Source organism: Solanum pennellii, chromosome 1 (genome assembly GCF_001406875.1).
Source record: "Solanum pennellii chromosome 1, SPENNV200".
NCBI classification, from domain to species: domain Eukaryota; kingdom Viridiplantae; phylum Streptophyta; class Magnoliopsida; order Solanales; family Solanaceae; genus Solanum; species Solanum pennellii.
The window spans coordinates 64,004,915-64,022,613 of record NC_028637.1 but is presented as its reverse complement, the minus strand read 5'-3'; the positions used below and the strand labels follow the sequence as shown (position 1 = coordinate 64,022,613).

Below are 17,699 nucleotides of genomic sequence, written 5' to 3'. Positions count from 1 at the left end.
TTGCCAGCCTTACTAACAACACATTATTCATTATTACAAAGACTTTTTTCTTAATCATACTTGCTTGGAGAATGATAATAAATACATAAATAATATATTAAGAAAGCATATCCAAATATATAAAAATAAAAAGAGTCTTGAGAATGAAATATTTCTTACCTTTCATGTATTTTTTTGATTACATGTTAGTTATCTCACAAACTAATATGATAAATAAGAGAAATATATTTCTAAATGTCAATGTGAATTTTCATGAAATTAAATATGAATTTAGATAGGCAAAATATAGAAAATGAAAAGAAAGACTTCGGAATGAAATATTTCTCATCTTACATATTAGTTAATTCACAAACAATATGATAAAGAAGGGAAAGGACAATCTTGAATGTGAATCTCCACGAAACTAAATATGAGTTTATATAGGCAAAATATAGGAATATCATGACACAACATAAACTCACAAATTAATTTTTGAATGTTATGGACATGAAAATTATGAGTCTTGAATATTATTAAAAATAAAAATTAAAAAGTAGGTCATGGGTAATTACTCCACTAAATAAATTAAATAATAAAGAGAAAAACACTCAACATATTAAAATATATTATCATTTACTTTTTCCGTCCCATTTTATATGTCACTTTTTTACTTTGCATTTGAATTAAGAAATGATGTAATTTTACCCTTCTACCCTTATTTAATGTTTTCTTAAGTCAACCTTATAATAACTTATGGATATATTTTCAAGATTATTAATTAATCTATCAAGGGTAAAATAGGCACAATATGATAATTTATGCATGAATTTCATAAAATGACAAGTATTGTGATTCAATTATTCAAAAAGATAACATATAAAATGGGACGGAGGGAGTATGATTCACGATAGAAGTGAGGCTAACAAAGAAGAAAAGAATGTGAAGAGTCTTTGGTATAAATGGATCTCCATTAATTAAATATTTCTTTTAATAATTTAAGTAATTTGATTTTATAATTGAATATATTAATTTAAAAAGGGAGAAATGCCAAAAAATTGAGAAAAAAGACAAATATAAATGGAGATCATAGAGAGGTGCCGAATAACATTCACTATGTTTCTCCTTTATATATATACTAGTAAACACATCTGCGCTTCGCGCATAACTCATTAGATTTATGAATAATCTTTTTTGTTTAAATATTTTGAGTCAAATTATTATTATTATTATTATTATTAGTATTATTATTGAACCCAATAAATTATATTTCAACTTATAATCTACTATGTATGCTATTAGTACTTTAAATATAGTTCAGTATATTAAGAAATCATATCAATACTACACAAGCAATTCAATAGGAATACCATATTTATATTATTCAACTAATAATATACTACACTTAACTTTTTTTAATATAGCATGATTCTAATATGAAATCAAATCAAACATTCCAGATAAAAAAAATAGCAACATTATAATTATTTTTACTGAAGGATAAAAAAAAGCATTATATATATATATATATATATATATATATATATATATATAAAATCTCCTAAAAATTGTTACTTGTAGCAACTAAGTAAAATAAGAAAAACTACATAACTTGCACTTTAATTAATTTAGGGAATTATCCACGTGAAAGGTTTTGAAGACATAAATATTATGAACCAATTAGAAAAATAAAAGTTAGATAGAAAAAAAATGTGAATTATAGAGAATAATGTTATTGAGTAATTATTTGAAAAGAAGATTTTGAAATTATTTGTTAAAATATAATTATAGAGAATAATGTTATTGAGTAATTATTTGAAAAGAAGATTTTGAAATTATTTGTTAAAATATCACACCGGTAAAGGAAAATAAAGAAAATGCTAAAAAGTTTAGAAAAAAGATAAATGTAATTGTTCTCATGATAAAATTATTGTTGTACCAGCTAAGGTTGAGATTATATTTCATGAAATTTTGAAAGTATAAAAAGGTGAATATGAGTATGTTCACCTACCATGTGAATCATTTGTTATTATATAGATACATCTATGTCATGGTCACATGTGATTTATTATCAACTTGCAATTTGATTTTTGCAAAGGTTGTTTGCTCGAGTTGATAAATCAAGAGCACATTTCAAATTATGAAAATATATTGATAATGTTGGTATATATGCAAGTGGTTTAAGCAAAAGTTATATGCCTCCAATTATAGCTAAACCATTGGTTACAAGAATAAAACTCTTTAAAGAAATTTGATATGAGATGTGTAATTTAAAGTATAACAACACTTGTATGTATCAATCCAACAAGGATCCCCTATCATAATTGGTTCAGAGTTTTTAGAGATTTAAATATGTGATATATTATTCAATTGCTCCACCACTATACAAATGCAAAAAGATGAGTTCCCATATAAAGTTAGGTGAATGTTAGATTCTCTAACATTAGGAGGAGATGATAAGCAACTTGAAAATAAGTTTATGTATAATAAAATATCATTGATATGATCCTCGTTGAAAATATAACTTAAGTCAATTTTCAGACATATTCGCTGATCATATGATAAAATTTAGTCCTAATTGCTCCAAAGAAAAATCATTGAAAGATATAATTTATGAAATGTCTGAAGCGTGATAGATTAATCTATTCGAAAGATGTAATATCTTAAAGAAGAAGAGGATCAAATGATAAAGATGGTCATAATAATGGAGCAAGTAAAAGCACCATGAAATAACGCTTTATAAAATTTTGACAAAGATTCAGGTACCTGAAAATAATAAAAATAAATAGAGTTTGATATGTTATGTCAAATTAGAATTGGTATCAAATAAATGTCGAAGATTTCTTTAATATAATTTAGCGCTCAAAATTAGAAATGGTGACGAAGATCTTTATATTAAATTTATCGAAAGGAAAGATAAATTGTTGGCCAAAGAAAATACAATTCAAGTAAATTTATTTCACTTGGAAAAGTGATATTTTGGAGTTATTGCCCATATACCAAAATATAATGTCAGGTGGGGTACAAACGAATTATTTTGTGTTAAATAAAATCGTAAAATATAAAATACGACTTATATATTAAAAAATAAAAACTTTTTGCAAAAGTCCTGACATTATTGTACGGAGATGTATTCTCCTAAGATAGATGAAATGAAGTTTCTAATAGTGTGACAATATATGAAAAACTAGTATACGCATGATGAATGATTATCATATTTAGCTACAATGTAAATATTATATGAAAATTCCTGAAGGATTTAAAAGGTTGTAAAGCGCTTTCATTGAATAGTATCCCAATGTTTGTAAATTCGCATAACACAAATATAAATTTGGATCTCATTAAAATGGTTAGATAACACCATGTCATAGCGCAATTGATACACTTATGTATCATGCTATTATTATTTATGTAAATAATTTTATTAATATGCATGCAAAATATAACATCACTCTGAAAGGTGAAAATTTAGAGTGAATCACATATCGATAAATTTTTTAATTTCTTATTATTATCTATTTCTGCCGTCGTTCTTTCAGAAAAAGATGGAGATCATTGATTCTTTATTAAATAAAGTGGAGATTATTATCTATATTTTTGTATAAAAAAATGGAGACAATCTATAACTTCTTTGCTGAAAAAAAAAAAAGAATCATTCAAATTCAGCCCATTAAATTCATTTGTTTTATTTTTTAGAAAACCTCATAATGGGTCTGAAGAGTTTTGAACGAATCAGATCTGCAGGAGACTCTTAACAACATTCAGATTTATTTGATAAGTTATCAAATAATAAATTATAGTTTCTCTGCTTTGAGCGTGCTTTTTATCTCATAACTAAAAACTTTTCTTCTCACTTTCTTAATCAAACATCATTTTTTCCCAACTGACAAGTTTTAATAAATCATTTGAAGTATTTTTATTTGTATTAATAATTTTCTTGTATTGTTGTGCGTTAAGAACACTGGTTGCAATAATATTTTTGGTGTATTGTTGTTTATCAAGGTTTTTGAATGAAAACGTAATACTTTGAATCATGATTAATAAAACTTTTAGAAATTTTTTTTAAATCAAAAGTGATATATTTTGTTGAAATGAAAATTTTATAATATTTTATTAATATAATATTCAATTTTACTTCCACATTCAGATATTGAAAACAAACAACATTAATTATTTAATGTTCAGATTTAAAGACCACATCTTAGTATTCAAATGTGTATTCAGATCAAAACATCATGATCTTAATGTAAATCGTAATATTCAGATGTATATTAAGATTCAAACATCTTAATGTTAATGGAAACAAATGATGCCTAAGTGTCAGAAAAATGTTCAATAAGTACTTATTTTGGCAAAAGTATTCATTACCCCCTTGTACTTGAAGCTTTTTATTCAGTGTACACCTAAACTTTATTTTGTTTCATTTACCCCCTGAACTTGCTTATTCATCGAACACGTACACCTTTTCTGTCCACTCACTACGATTGTGTCCACACGCGCACGACACCTAGATAAATATTTTGCCACCTAGTTAAATATTTTGCCACCTAGATAAATATTTTGTCACCTAGATAATACCAACCTTCACAATTCACAAATCAAACTTTCTCTTATATGACTTGCTCTTGTTTGCTCTTGCTTTCATTCCAATAAAATCTACTTTTCCGGCGTTCCACCGGAAAGGTCATCGGAATGTCAACTAAAGAACTCTACCGGAGAATTCAGCGTTTCTACAGTTTTCAACCCAAAATGACGAGTCGCTTTCATTCCTAATGCACACAATATCCGACGAAGAAAACTGCGCGTTGGAAGTGCAGACCCTTCTCAAGAATAAAGCAGATAAATCAGTGAGTGACATTTTTCAATCTCTAAGTAATTGCAATTTCACATTATTATCTGAAGATTTTATTCTAAACGTGCTTAAACGACACCGTTCTGATTGGAAACCAGCTTTTATCTTCTTCAAATGGATATTAGCAGGTGAAAATCCATGTAGGTATTCACCAAATACTGAATCTTTCAATGAAATTCTCGATATTCTTGGTCGTATGAGACGTTTGATGAACTCAACCAAGTGCTTGACGAAATGTCTAAGAGAGGAAATTTGGTTAATGAAAAAACTTATGGTATTTGATTAATAGATATGCTGCAGCTCATAGAGTTGAAGATGCAAAAGAGTTTTTCTATAAGAGGAAAATTTTTGATTTGGAACTTGATGAATTGTGTTTCAAGAAGAGGATTCCCGAAGCCCTTGAGAAAAATCTGAAATTTGAAAAGGGAGAAGGGATAAAGAAGAATAAATAGCTAGAGAATAGAGAGAGAAAAATTCTTAAAATAAGCCAAATATTAAAGAAAAAATAGATTTTTTACGTATATCACCGTTGTAACTTTATGATGTGGCAAAAAATGCTGTCTCACGCGCCTTGTAGAGTTTAATTTCAGTTTCTATGCCAGGTGGACAGAAAAGGTGTACGTGTTCGATGAATAAGCAAGTTCAGGGGGGTAATTGAAACAAAATAAAGTTTAGGTGTACACTGAATAAAAAACTTCAAGTTCAGGGGGGTAATGAATACTTTTGCCACTTATTTTTTAAGATTGGAGTGTCTAATAGGAAATAAAGTTTGTTAAGGTGTGTAAGTTTATTATACAAACAACTTTAAGGGGCTACATATAACTTAAGTCTTACCATATTTATCCATATGAGTAAATAATATTCAAACATTTTAGTCTTTTTTTAGATGAAAAATATTGAAAAAGCTTCATTTAGTTTTATTGTATCATAAAAGTAAAAAAAATCCAAAATTTTCAATATAAAACAAATTTATGTAATAATAAGAAAAAAATATTTTTAAATTCAAAGTAAATGAATACTTGCATAATTTAAACATGATTAATGCACTTTAAGGCTTAAGCAATGTCAATACTAATACACAATTTGCTTATTTTACACTATTATTTATCATCTTATATAAAACTAAACAAATATAATAATACAATTATAATTAACAAAAAAAACGTACATTTAAAATAAATTTTTGGAGGGTCAAAGACTTCACCTTTTCAATTATAGAGAAAAAAAATTAGTTCAATAGAAGAATAGAAAAAGGAAGAGTTACAATTTATATTAGTGATATCATGAATTTTGTGTGAATAAAAGTTAGAAATTTAACCCATTTGACTAATTCATATTTTATCCATAGTTTACCTATATTTTACTCATATTTTTATGAGTTGAGTGTGAGTATCAAACTATATTTTATCCATGTAGAAAGTCAATCATCCAATCCATTAAAATATGGACGGGTTACCAAAATATAGGCTCATTGTCGGCACTAATTATAACAAATAACAAGTAGTCTACGAGACTGGAGTAATGTGGTAGTTCGAAGCCAGTACAACACCACCATTCAATACACCGTGAAAGTAGACAAAACTAATGACTTTGTTACCCTGAACCGATCGTTCGTCATTTTCATCAGCAACAATCTCATCACTTTCATATTCATTGAATATTCTATCTTTGATTTATTGTTCACATAAAAAAATATAATACAATACAAATAATAACTATAGGAGGTGCTTTTATAAAAAATAAAAGTTTAATACGAAATTTGAATTTTTCAAAAGCTTCCAAATAATAAAATTTAACACAATTTTTTTTCTAATATTTAAAAATATAAATTATTTATCAAAAATATTTATTAAATAATAACAAGTTATATGAACAAAATAATATTTGTCAAATTTTATTTGAAAAATATATGACCAAACGGGTCCTAGGATTGAGAGGAAGTACTTATTGGTTGCGTCTTCTCGAGGCATGTACCGCCTTTGAATTCTTTTTTCATTTCAAACTGAAGAGAGGAAGAGAGGAAGAGGAAGAGGAAGAGGAAGAAACGGAGTTTGGGAAGTGGATCCATTAATGGGGTTCATCTTATTCTTCGGCAGCAGTGCTTTTCTTCTTCCTGTACTCTTTTGCATCTCTCTGTTTCTTTCAACTACTCCCGTTGCTGCTCTCCAAGGTTACTCTATTTCCCCTATTCTCTTTTTTTTCCCTTCAATTTATCACTTTCTCCTTTACATATTCTTCTTGTGTAATCTATATTTGATTTTGGAGCATCCCAATTTTGCTCCTTTGACAATTTTAATACTCACAAATACTTCATCAACTCATAGGGTTCAATATACCGTTGAAAATCATAGTCTCATGTTGCTTTTTTGAGAAGCCGAAGTAGCGGACAATTTTTTTGTGACTAAAAACCTTCTCTATATTAAGGGTATAATGGAAGTGGTCATGAGATATATTTGTGGACATTGGAGATTGTATTGTCTTCACTTGATTGAACTGTATTGAAAGGACTGCCTGTTATGTGTACATATATTGCATATATATTAATGAAATTTGGATCACTATTTATTTTCTTGGTTTAGGAGATAACTAGAGGTGCCTAACCTGTTAATCTCACATGAATACAAGCTATCCCTCAAACTTTGTTCATTCAAAATATTCAGTGTGTCAAGTTTACTAATTGTACCTTCAAGGTCTCAAAAGATTTTCTTTACCTTGGGGCAAAGCTCCCAATCCCATAATTTCAAGCATGTCAAGTCATTTATTCAAGGAGACCACCATACTTGTCGTTTCATTAAGTGTAGGCTCGTTTTTAGGAGTCTGTGTAAATAACAAAGAAGAAGGTTAGATTTGTTTTGTGGCGACTCTCTTACTTCACTCCGCACATCCTCTCCTTTTTTCATCATAGAGTTGCCATCCCTTGCCCCTATCTCAATCATTTTTATGGGATTTAGAGTAAGTGCCCAAAATTCCTTGATGAGGATTAAGAGAAGTAGGTGGAAAGAGAAATTTTCCCTTTTTGTCTACTACATACTTGTACCGTTCTTGCTCATATCATTCACTTGTCACAAGTCTCAAACCAACCTTTGGGATAGAATGAATTTTGTATTAATGAATAATGGACAACTCTAAAACCTAACATACTTGTATCAAATAGTTACCAACAAAGTCGAACAAGAAAAGCTCCAAAGACATTGGAATGACAGAATTATAGACACAAAAATAGACAAGATTAATGCAAGTAGGATTCAATATAATCAAGCTAAAGAACTCTAAAGAAAAATGGAAAGGAAACAGTAAATAAGTGGTTATTTTCGCATCATACAAGTCTAGAATTTTTTTCCAGGTGTTCATTACATTTTTCGTATAGCTGCTGCTATAAATTGATGCAAATCACCAGATATCTTCTCCAAAATCGCCCCAAATTTTAGGTATGAGCTCCTCTCGACGTGCCACTTCTTTTGATATATTCATCACTCAAAACGGAGCCCGTTTGTGGCAAGTCAAAATTCAAACTCAAACTTTTAGACAAGCTTCAATGGCTGCCGGTGTTTTCAGCTTTCTGCTTCATGTTTCTGAACTCTCATTCAAAATACAGTAACAATTTCAAATGTAAAATTAGGCAGCAACTTCGTTGGAATGAACGAACTTCGTGGAGACAAAGTGCTGCTGGTTCTGGTGTTTCGTGGACACGAAGTTAACAACTTTCTGGGCAGCAATTCGTGGAGCTAAACTGGTTGTGTACCCGAATTTTTCTTCAATGTTTCAATGCTCAGCTCCTCCTTCACTGTCCAAGGGCACAGAAACAGGAAATTTACAGCATGTCATCTTCTTCAATGAGCTGGAAATCATTTTCTATCCCGAGTAACTCAGATCTTCTCTAAACAGGGCCACATTTTAGATATGAGCGCTCGATGTTTTGCTTCTTTTGATATGTTAGTCACATGAAACGATTCACATTTGTAGCACTCTGAATTCTAAATTTGATCTTCAGAGCTCTACAGTGGTGGATTTATGGATATCAGCACAAATCTTCTCTAGATAGGCCCCAAATTTTGTGTATGAGCTCCTTAAAGTGGTTTCCAAACTAATGCAATAACAACCACTTGATTCAACTCACTTTTGTGTCACTTTTAATTTAAGAATTTGGAACTCCAGATTACATTCATGACTGTCATGGAGTGTATGTTGCCACTCTCACGTGTGTTAGCTGTCCTTCAATCGAAAAAAACATTTCATATTAAGACAACAACATGGAAATAACTCATTAAAAGTATGCTTTAATGCTTAGAAGGATCAACTCAGATTTCTGAGGGTTATTTTCATCGAATTTGAGGCCATTTCAGGGCTGCATCTACACTTAGAAGTCAGATTGGATTTCCAATTGGTGCTCAACAGAAGGGTTTAAACCTCAGAAAGGTGAGGTAGATTTAGCGCTACGCCCTTCCCTTAGTGCCTCCCTCTAGGCGGGGCTCACAACCAAAGGATGCACGGGGTGAAGTTGCCACCATGAACTAAGGATACTAGTAAATGTTGTGGAAGAGTTCATATGCTAGCTGATATTTTGGGAGGCAAAGTGGGAGAATCATATTATTTTTTTGGGCATGCCTTTGGGAGCAAAGAGAAAATCAAAGGGGTATTGAATGGAGTAAAAATGCTAGAAGAAGCTGACAAATTGGAAAATGCAACACCTGTGCCTTGGGGTTAGATTTGACACTCAGTAATAGTGTTTTGGATGCTCTCCAAACTCTCATGATGTCTATATATCTAATTCCTGCTAGTGTTGTGGATAGATATGATAAACTAAGGAGAAACTTCCTGTGTGGCAGAGTAATGATGATAGAAAGAAGATCCACTCAGTCAAATGGGATATCTTGACAATTAACAAGAAAGAAGGGGAACGGGAATCAAGAACTTGAAAGCGCAGGGCCAAAGTTTGATGATGAGATGACTATGGAGATTTGCTTCCGAAGAAAATCCTTTATGCAAGGAGTAATTAGAAGAAAATGGGGGGAAAGAAGGAAATTGGACCACCAATCCAGTAAATATTCCTTATGGATGCAGTGTGAGGAGATCCATTAGAAATCTGTGGCCAAAATGATAAGTAAATCAAGGTTTATAGTAGGAAATTGTGTGAATATAAATTTTGGAAGGATTAGTGGATGGTACAAGGGGTTGTGCTACAAACTTTTCTAGACATTTACAACTTAGGCCAACAACAGGAGGCAATAGTAGCTGAAGTTTATTCTAAACAGGTTTGGAACTTAACCTTTAGGAGACTCTGAAATGATTGCTTGAGGATAACTGAGTTCTATAGAACACTACCCCAATTTGAGGGTGTAACTGGATATGTGGATGGTATGGTATCACAAGGAAATACACAGGGAAAATATAAAGTGAATGAAGCATATAGGTAACTGGTCTAAGTCAACCACTAAGTGGGATGCTGACCATGGAAAATGATCTGGAATGAGAAGATTCCATATAAAGTAGCTTGCTTCACTTGGCTTGTGGCAAAAGAGGCTGTATTAACACAGGCAGAACTGAGAAGTAGCGACTTCAGTTATGTTCCCGAGCTTTTGTGTGGGGAAAAGCAAAGATCAGCAACTATCTTTTTTTACATTGCAAAAATCTGGAAATTTTTGATTAACTTGAGGAGTATCTCGTGGGTGATGCCAGCTGGGTGATGCCAGCAAGGGCAAAAGAGGTACCAGAGTGTTGGGGCAGAAAAGGTATTTTGTCTAAGGCGAAGGAGAGATAGAGGATTGCCCGAACATATATTTGATGGACTCCGAAGATTTTGAGGATATGCAATGTATTATTAAGAAGTTGAAGATGAATTGTTTGGCCTGTTTTTATTTTATGTGTAATTAGGAGTGCTTTAAAGAAACAGAAGATATTTTGATGTGTTAGACATTATGTAAAAGGAAAATAGTTAGGAAGATCCTTTTTATAATTGTTTAGTATGCCTGTTAATATGCAGAATGTTAGCATTATCAATAAATAAATAAATTGTAGAGAAAAAATTCTAAACCAAAAAAATGTAGAGAAAAAATATTGCTTGGAAGGATCATGGTATGAGTGCCGGGTAAATTGCTCGGTTGTGCTCACTTTTGGCTTGTTTTTGATGCATTCTGCAGGAGAGACACCAATCACTTATACCCATTCAACACAGCTACACCCAGGCCACATAGAGACTCCTTTAATATATATATATATATTGGAGGCATATTGTAGTAAAAAGATGGAGAGGTGAATCCTGGGCTGTGTGGTGAGAAGTAGTGATTACAACAAAAACAAACCCAGTAAAATCCCACATGCGGGATTTGCGGAGGGTAGCGTGCACGCAGACTGTACCTCCTATCTTGTGATGGCAGGGAGGTTGTCTCAATTGACCCTCGGCTCAAGGAGAGATAAAAAAGATGCAGGGTTAGCATTAGTGACTAAGCAAAGAAAAAGATTATATGTGATGCACTTTCAAAAAGAATATTGAGAATGAGAAAAGCTAGAAGTTAAGGAATTAATTGTGGATTCTTTAGACAACATACCATTTAAGAAATGAACAATTGTCACAAACTTCTCAACTGTTTCAATTCCAATTATCTGAAAAGCATTACAATGACATCTATGAACTATATACACGATTTAGTCCATAAAGGATTTGTCAAGTCAACTAAGATGTTATAAAGACCGTGTTATCAGTCTTTAGTCATCCATAGTTACAATATTAGTTATTTCTTTTTAGCAGTAAACAATAGTTATTTCCTTTTAGTAGTAGTAATTTTTCAGTAATAGTACATTTTTCGTTCCAGTTATGTTAGGAGGTTATGTCTAGTTTCTAGGGGTGGTTATCTTTTATGTGTTGTATTTAAATTCTGTTTGTCCCAGGAAATGTAAGCTGAAAGTTAATTTCAGTTTTTGAGTACTTAAACTCAAGAGATTGCAGGTTCTCTCTTAACGAACCAAAACCATAGGTCGTAAGAAGAAAACTTCAGATTTCATATTGCAGCGTCCCATAACGAGATTCATAATCGGGGACCATAACAACTTGGTATCAGAGACCGGAGTTATGGGAGACCAAATTCAATGTCAACTAGCACAACTGGTGAACTTGTTCCACAAAGAACGTGCAGCCAATTTGGCCAGACAGGAAGCAATAAATGCTCGTTTGGATGCACTTGCCAAGGATTTAGAGATTTCTAAGGCCGATTCTAATTCAAATGAAAATACAAGTTAGAATCGCGGTTGGAAGGGAAAGAATAAAGTGGTTGGAGGGTCAGGTTCAGAAGTAGGAGGAAGTTTCATCATTCCTCGACATACTAAGTTGGATTTCCCACGATTTGATGGACAAGAGGACCGTTTGGGATGGTTAAACAGATGTGAACATTTCTTTCGACACCAACAAACTCCAGAAGAAGAAAAGGTTAGACTTGCTTCTTTTCATTTAGAAAATGCACAACTTTGGTTTCTTCAACTAGAGATAGATATGCCTCAACCATTTTGGGATGAATTCAAGCGTCACTGTAACCTTCGCTTTGGGCCACCAATTAGAAGTCATAAACTGGGAGAATTGGCTAAGTTATGCCAGATCGGGTCTATGACAAATTACCGAGAAAAGTTTGAGCAGTTAATTTCGCGGGCTGGTACACTAAGTCGCAAAAAATTGAACATTATATCAGTGGTCTTACTGATTATATAGCAATTGAGGTTGAGTTGCATAATCCTCCAGATTTGGCTACAACGATGAGTTTATCTCGACTTTATGAACGCAAGGAACGACCCGTTTGTTCGCAATTGTTAGATGCTTGCAAATCCAAGACAACAAATTTCTCACCTCAACATCATGCCAGATTTGTGAAGAAACTGACAAGATCTGAAATGGAGGAAATGCGTCTTACGGGACTTTGTTTCAATTGTGATGAACTATTCGCTCGAGGTCATCAATGCAAGAAATTATTCTGGATTGAATTTATAGATGATGAGGAAGAGTTTGTTGGAAAGGAGTGAAATACTAATTTCTGCTCTTAGCGCTTGAGGATAAGCGCGATTTGAAGGAGGAGAGTAATGTTATCAGTCTTTAGTCATCCAATAGTTACAACATTAGTTATTTCTTTTTAGCAGTAAACAATAGTTATATCCTTTTAATAGTAGTTATTTTCCAGTAATAGTACAGTTTTCGTTCCAGTTATGTTAGGAGGTCATGTCCTAGTTTCTAGGGGTAGATATCTTTTATGTGTTGTATTTAAATTCTGTTTGTCCCAGGAAATGTAAGCAGAAAATTAATTTCAGTTTTTGAGTACTTTAACTCAAGAGATTGCAGGTTCTCTCTTAACGAACCAGCACCATAGTCGTAAGAAGAAAACTTCAGATTTCATATTGCAGCGTCCCATAATGAGATCCATAACCGGGGACCATAACAGACCGATGTTTGCATCTTTAACCTGGGACAAGAACACACTAGAAGATAGCTTTTAAAGGTTTGAAGATACTCAATTTCCTGGGGGCAAATAAAAAGCTGCAAACTTGAATAATTTTAATTTCTGTAGGTCTGCATAACATAGCTTTTTCTCAAGATTGATATCCTTGATAGTGAAATGAGTCAGATGCTGACTCACATAAGTTATCAGAGAATACTATCTTGATGTTAGCACTCAATCTTGCATTACTCAACTTAATGTTTTTGACATGACAGGTGTCAAATTGAAAAATCAGATACTGGATGTGACTCCAATTAAACTTGTGACAGACCCTTTGTCTAAAGAAGATGTATTATGTGAACGCATACTAATCACCGGTCTATCACGATGGAGACTTAGCAGTTATTCTAGTGCATATCGAGTTAGTTGGGCCCCATCAGCAGTAATTCCAGATAGATTGCTGGGAAAATTACAGATATGCTTTCACAAGTAAGCAGAGAATGCCTCTATTCTCAAGTTTCTTTGACATGATTTAGTCTTTTCCATTGGAGATTTTGACTCAGGGATTTCTGTTTTGCAGGAATTCTTCTCTTGGCTTGTGCCAGTGTGAACATGATGCGTGGAAGAATTTACAGAAAGGGCCATGGAACTCTGTCATGTCCCCTTACGAGGATAGAATTCTTGATGTGAAGCTTGTTGATGGTCTTTCTGGTTCTGTTACTGTAACTATCGAAGAAGGTTGGACAGATGCGTTGTTATGCTTGGGACTTTATGGATCTGTGGAATCTGTTTCCTTCTGTTTCTTGTCTACTGCTTAGTTACCTCCTTTTTATGATATGCAGATTTACAAAGATGGCGTCTGCTGTTTCTTGCATTTGGTATAATGCTGCTGCTTGTGGCACCTATTGTAAGTAGTTGGGTTCCATTTTACTACAGCAGTTCAATGGCTATTGGAGTTTGTCTTGTCATCATTGTCCTTCTATTCCAGGTAAAGTTATTCATCTTTAGCTGTGGAGTGGTTTTTCTTCTTTCATCACTTTTATGTATGCATCAAAATAGTTTAGGTCTTTTTGCTATTTATATTATGTCTACATTGAGGCTTGTGTGGATAACGGTCTTATTTGCTTCAATTTATTACTTTTACCCGTTCATGTAGGGGTCTAGAGCTGTTTCTGTGTATATGTTGGCCCTTATGGCCCTATAACTCTCAACTTTTAGCTGCTCGGTTAATACCAATGCCTTTGCCAAGCCAAAAAAACTTACCAGACCTATAGCTCATGCCATATCATGGGATATGTGATCCTTATTTATTGGTATAAGTGGCTAACCAACATTATCCAATTTTTCAGAAAACTGTGTTTAATTGATGGGTTTTTCAATTGATGTGGTTATATCTCTCATCTTTCTTTTCTTTACATTCTTTCCTAGAGTTAAATACTTCTATTCCAATTGAAGCCTTAAATAATCTTTTTGGACATTACCATTTTTTTTAAAAAGATTGAAACTGATGTAGATAGAAAGCTGCTAATCTCTCCAAGGTTTTTAGTTTTGTGAAATCTAGTGTGATCTCAAAATTATAAGGAAATTGTGCAGAAGGGTCTACTGGAAAAGTTGTGTCATGAAAGCTCGCTGGCTCTTATTTGATCCAAAAAGCAAAAACAAACTCACTGGCTCTTATAGGTTTCAAGCTTACACAAAAGGAGAAGCCTTGGCTTCACTTTTGCAGAACTAACAAAAACCTCTTTTTTCGTATCTGAAAAGAATATTAGTAGAGGAGAGCTGTTACTTTTTTCAAAAACAAATATTAGAAGAGGAGGGTTACTGTAGAAATGTCTACATTAGGATCTGCCAGAAAGAAACCTTAAGTGGGTTAAATTTACGGCATTGTTCGCTTTGGTAAGTTAATGAACTTTATTCAGTCATAAGTCAGTGAAATCTTAAATCTAGTTTTTGTTTTTCGTTTTTTGCTTGTAGTTCATATTCTCATATACTGGTTCAGGTCCTTCAGCCTACTAGAATTTTCCTTAACCTTGTGATACGTATGAATTGTCCTTGTACTGTCTTGTTGTGGTTAAGGAGATTCATAAGCTTTTTGGTGTAGGTCTATTTTTATTCCTCTTTTAAAAATAAACCATGGGGGATGTCAGGTGTCATCTTTTTTTCCCTTAATGGTAAAGGGTAACAATATATCATCATCATGAAGGAAATGTTAGAAACTGTATTTACAGTTCCCCTAAAGAAACAGTCTAGTAGAGATTTCATAATATCTACTAGAGATTCAGCATCCTCTACAAGGTTCTCTTTACATCAGAAATAAAAAGACATTACGCTGTTCATCTAAGTCTTTGTGTAGAGATATTCTTGTCTTCAAATCACCTTGCATTTCTCTCTTTCGATAAAATCCACCATATATTGATTTCCACCACTTCTTGGCTTTCACTACCTTCCATTTTGTTCCAGCATTTCAGCATATCCATAGTAGATTCTGGCAGTCATGCTCAAACAAAGTTGCTATAAGTGTCGTGTCACTTTACAATGTAAAATTTTTTTGTTGTCTTCTACACTCTCCTGGCACAAGAAGTATCTTGAGCTTAGTTGTATTTTCCTTTTTTGTTTGTTTGTTTCTTTGTTTGTAGATTCTCATGGGTATAATTGAACTGTGATAGATGCCATCTATCTCTAGGAAGGATGGATTGGTTGATGCTTTTGAATTTTGTTCTCCAGTTAGTAGAATCAAGAAACCTGTCAACAATTCTTGAGGAACTGAGTCTATTATATTTGCTCATCCATGTATAAGATCCCCAAATAAAGGAGGATCTACCAGCTCTAAGTCATTTATAATATATGAGAAATCAGACATGGATTCAGAGATTCAGCCCCACTTGCTTTTCGGTTGAGAAACTGGTTATGTTGAAGTCTCCACACACAACCTACAACCCTCAACCCTTTCCATGGTCCTTAGTAAATCTTGCTGCCCATTAACTGCCTACTTATCAATTGAGTTGAACCTTTTGAGCCCATAAGCTACCAACTTATCATTAACCACCAATTTATCAATTCAAGCCCATCAAAGATGGTTCTTGGGTTCTGTTTCTTCCTCTGTTTCGAGTCAGCCACTGCAATTCTTATATCCTTTATGATTTTCTGGTTCCGTAAATGATATGGTAGCCCTAAAATTCTGGCTAACAGATTTTATTAGTCAGAATTCATCTTGGCGTTGGTTTTTTTAACCAATTTAATTCCCAGGTGCTTCATTGCCATCTTCATTCACCAACCAAATATGTTCCACCATCTTCCTCATCATAAACTTAAGCAGAAATTTGAAACCATCCATGTCATTCATCTGAACAGAATTAGCATCTTTCTGTGTGCTGCAAATCCATCTAGACACTTCATTATGAGTTGGAGTTTCATAGTCGCCAATGAATCTTCCAACTATGCATCTACTCAGGAGATCTGATTTTGAAGGGTAGGTAGCTCCTTTGACTCTGATGGGGTTGTCAGTTGACTGCATCATCTGTAAGTCATTGATCTTCCGTATTCTTTTAGCCAGCCCCTCAATATTAATTCCTTCAACACTCTGCTTTTCACTTGTAATAGGTGTTCTCTCACATGTAATAAATGTTCTTTTAGTAGTGACACCTTCCTTTTTGTTGCTACATCCTTCCAACCTACATTTAATGTATTCTCTGGCATAATAGTAGCTGACCTTATATGTTTCTCTACTGCGACCACACTCAAATAACGGTCATAGTGATTGAACTTCTGAGAGTAAAAAAACTTGCAAGGTTTGGTCCATGTTTCTCTCTTTTGAGGGCATTACCCTGGTTCTTTGACACCCTTCGCATTGACTGGCATATCGATAGGAGAATCTTCCTGCTGATTGTTGTCCTTGGTATTAAGTGTTTGCTATGCTTAACCCACTCAATTTTTATCTCCGAATCAGTGCTACACTCAGTTAGATCATATGATTTTCTCCCGAAATGAAATACATTCTGTTCTCCATACTAAGTACCTTCAACCATAGTTTTCTGTCAATCACTAGTGAAATTGGTGGAAAACACAGCCCCATTGTGAGATCTTTGCTAGAGTAGACTGGATGTGCTCATCTATAAAAAGATTTAACATCAGTTACCTTAAAAATAAGATGTCATCTAATTTTTCAATTATAGACTTCCCCCCTCCCCCCCTACGCCACACACACACACGGGGCCAGCAAATGCGAGCCATATTAGATGAAAATCGACTTCCATTTTTGTTTGATGCGGTCCCATACGATTGTTGATATGTTAGAAAAGAAAAGGACGGCAAGAGGATACAAATATATGCACAAGTACTTATTAGGAATAACACATGACAAGAACTAGGGTGATATAAACAAAAATATTGCATGGAATATGATAACCATTTATCTAGGGATCAGACTTCAATATGTAATTTTTTTTGGGGTGGGGTGG

At 33.0% G+C, this 17,699-nt stretch overlaps 1 protein-coding gene across 5 annotated transcripts in view; it reads left to right on the top strand.

Moving 5' to 3' along the window:
• Window positions 1-6,781: 6,781 nt before the first annotated feature.
• Window positions 6,782-17,699, top strand: part of LOC107008416 — a 24,302-nt gene continuing 13,384 nt past the window's right edge. For 4 of the 5 annotated variants that reach the window (XR_003576025.1, XR_001455258.2, XR_001455257.2 and 1 more), the window contains exons 1-4: window positions 6,782-6,998; window positions 13,518-13,731; window positions 13,823-13,980; window positions 14,085-14,230. Coding sequence is in view for 1 of the 5 variants with exons in the window: in XM_015207446.2 (XP_015062932.1) it covers window positions 6,899-6,998; window positions 13,518-13,731; window positions 13,823-13,980; window positions 14,085-14,230 (618 nt within the window). In the remaining 4 variants the exon portion in view is untranslated. The remainder of the gene's footprint in view (window positions 6,999-13,517; window positions 13,732-13,822; window positions 13,981-14,084; window positions 14,231-17,699) is intronic. The other variant, XM_015207446.2, reaches the window with a different exon arrangement.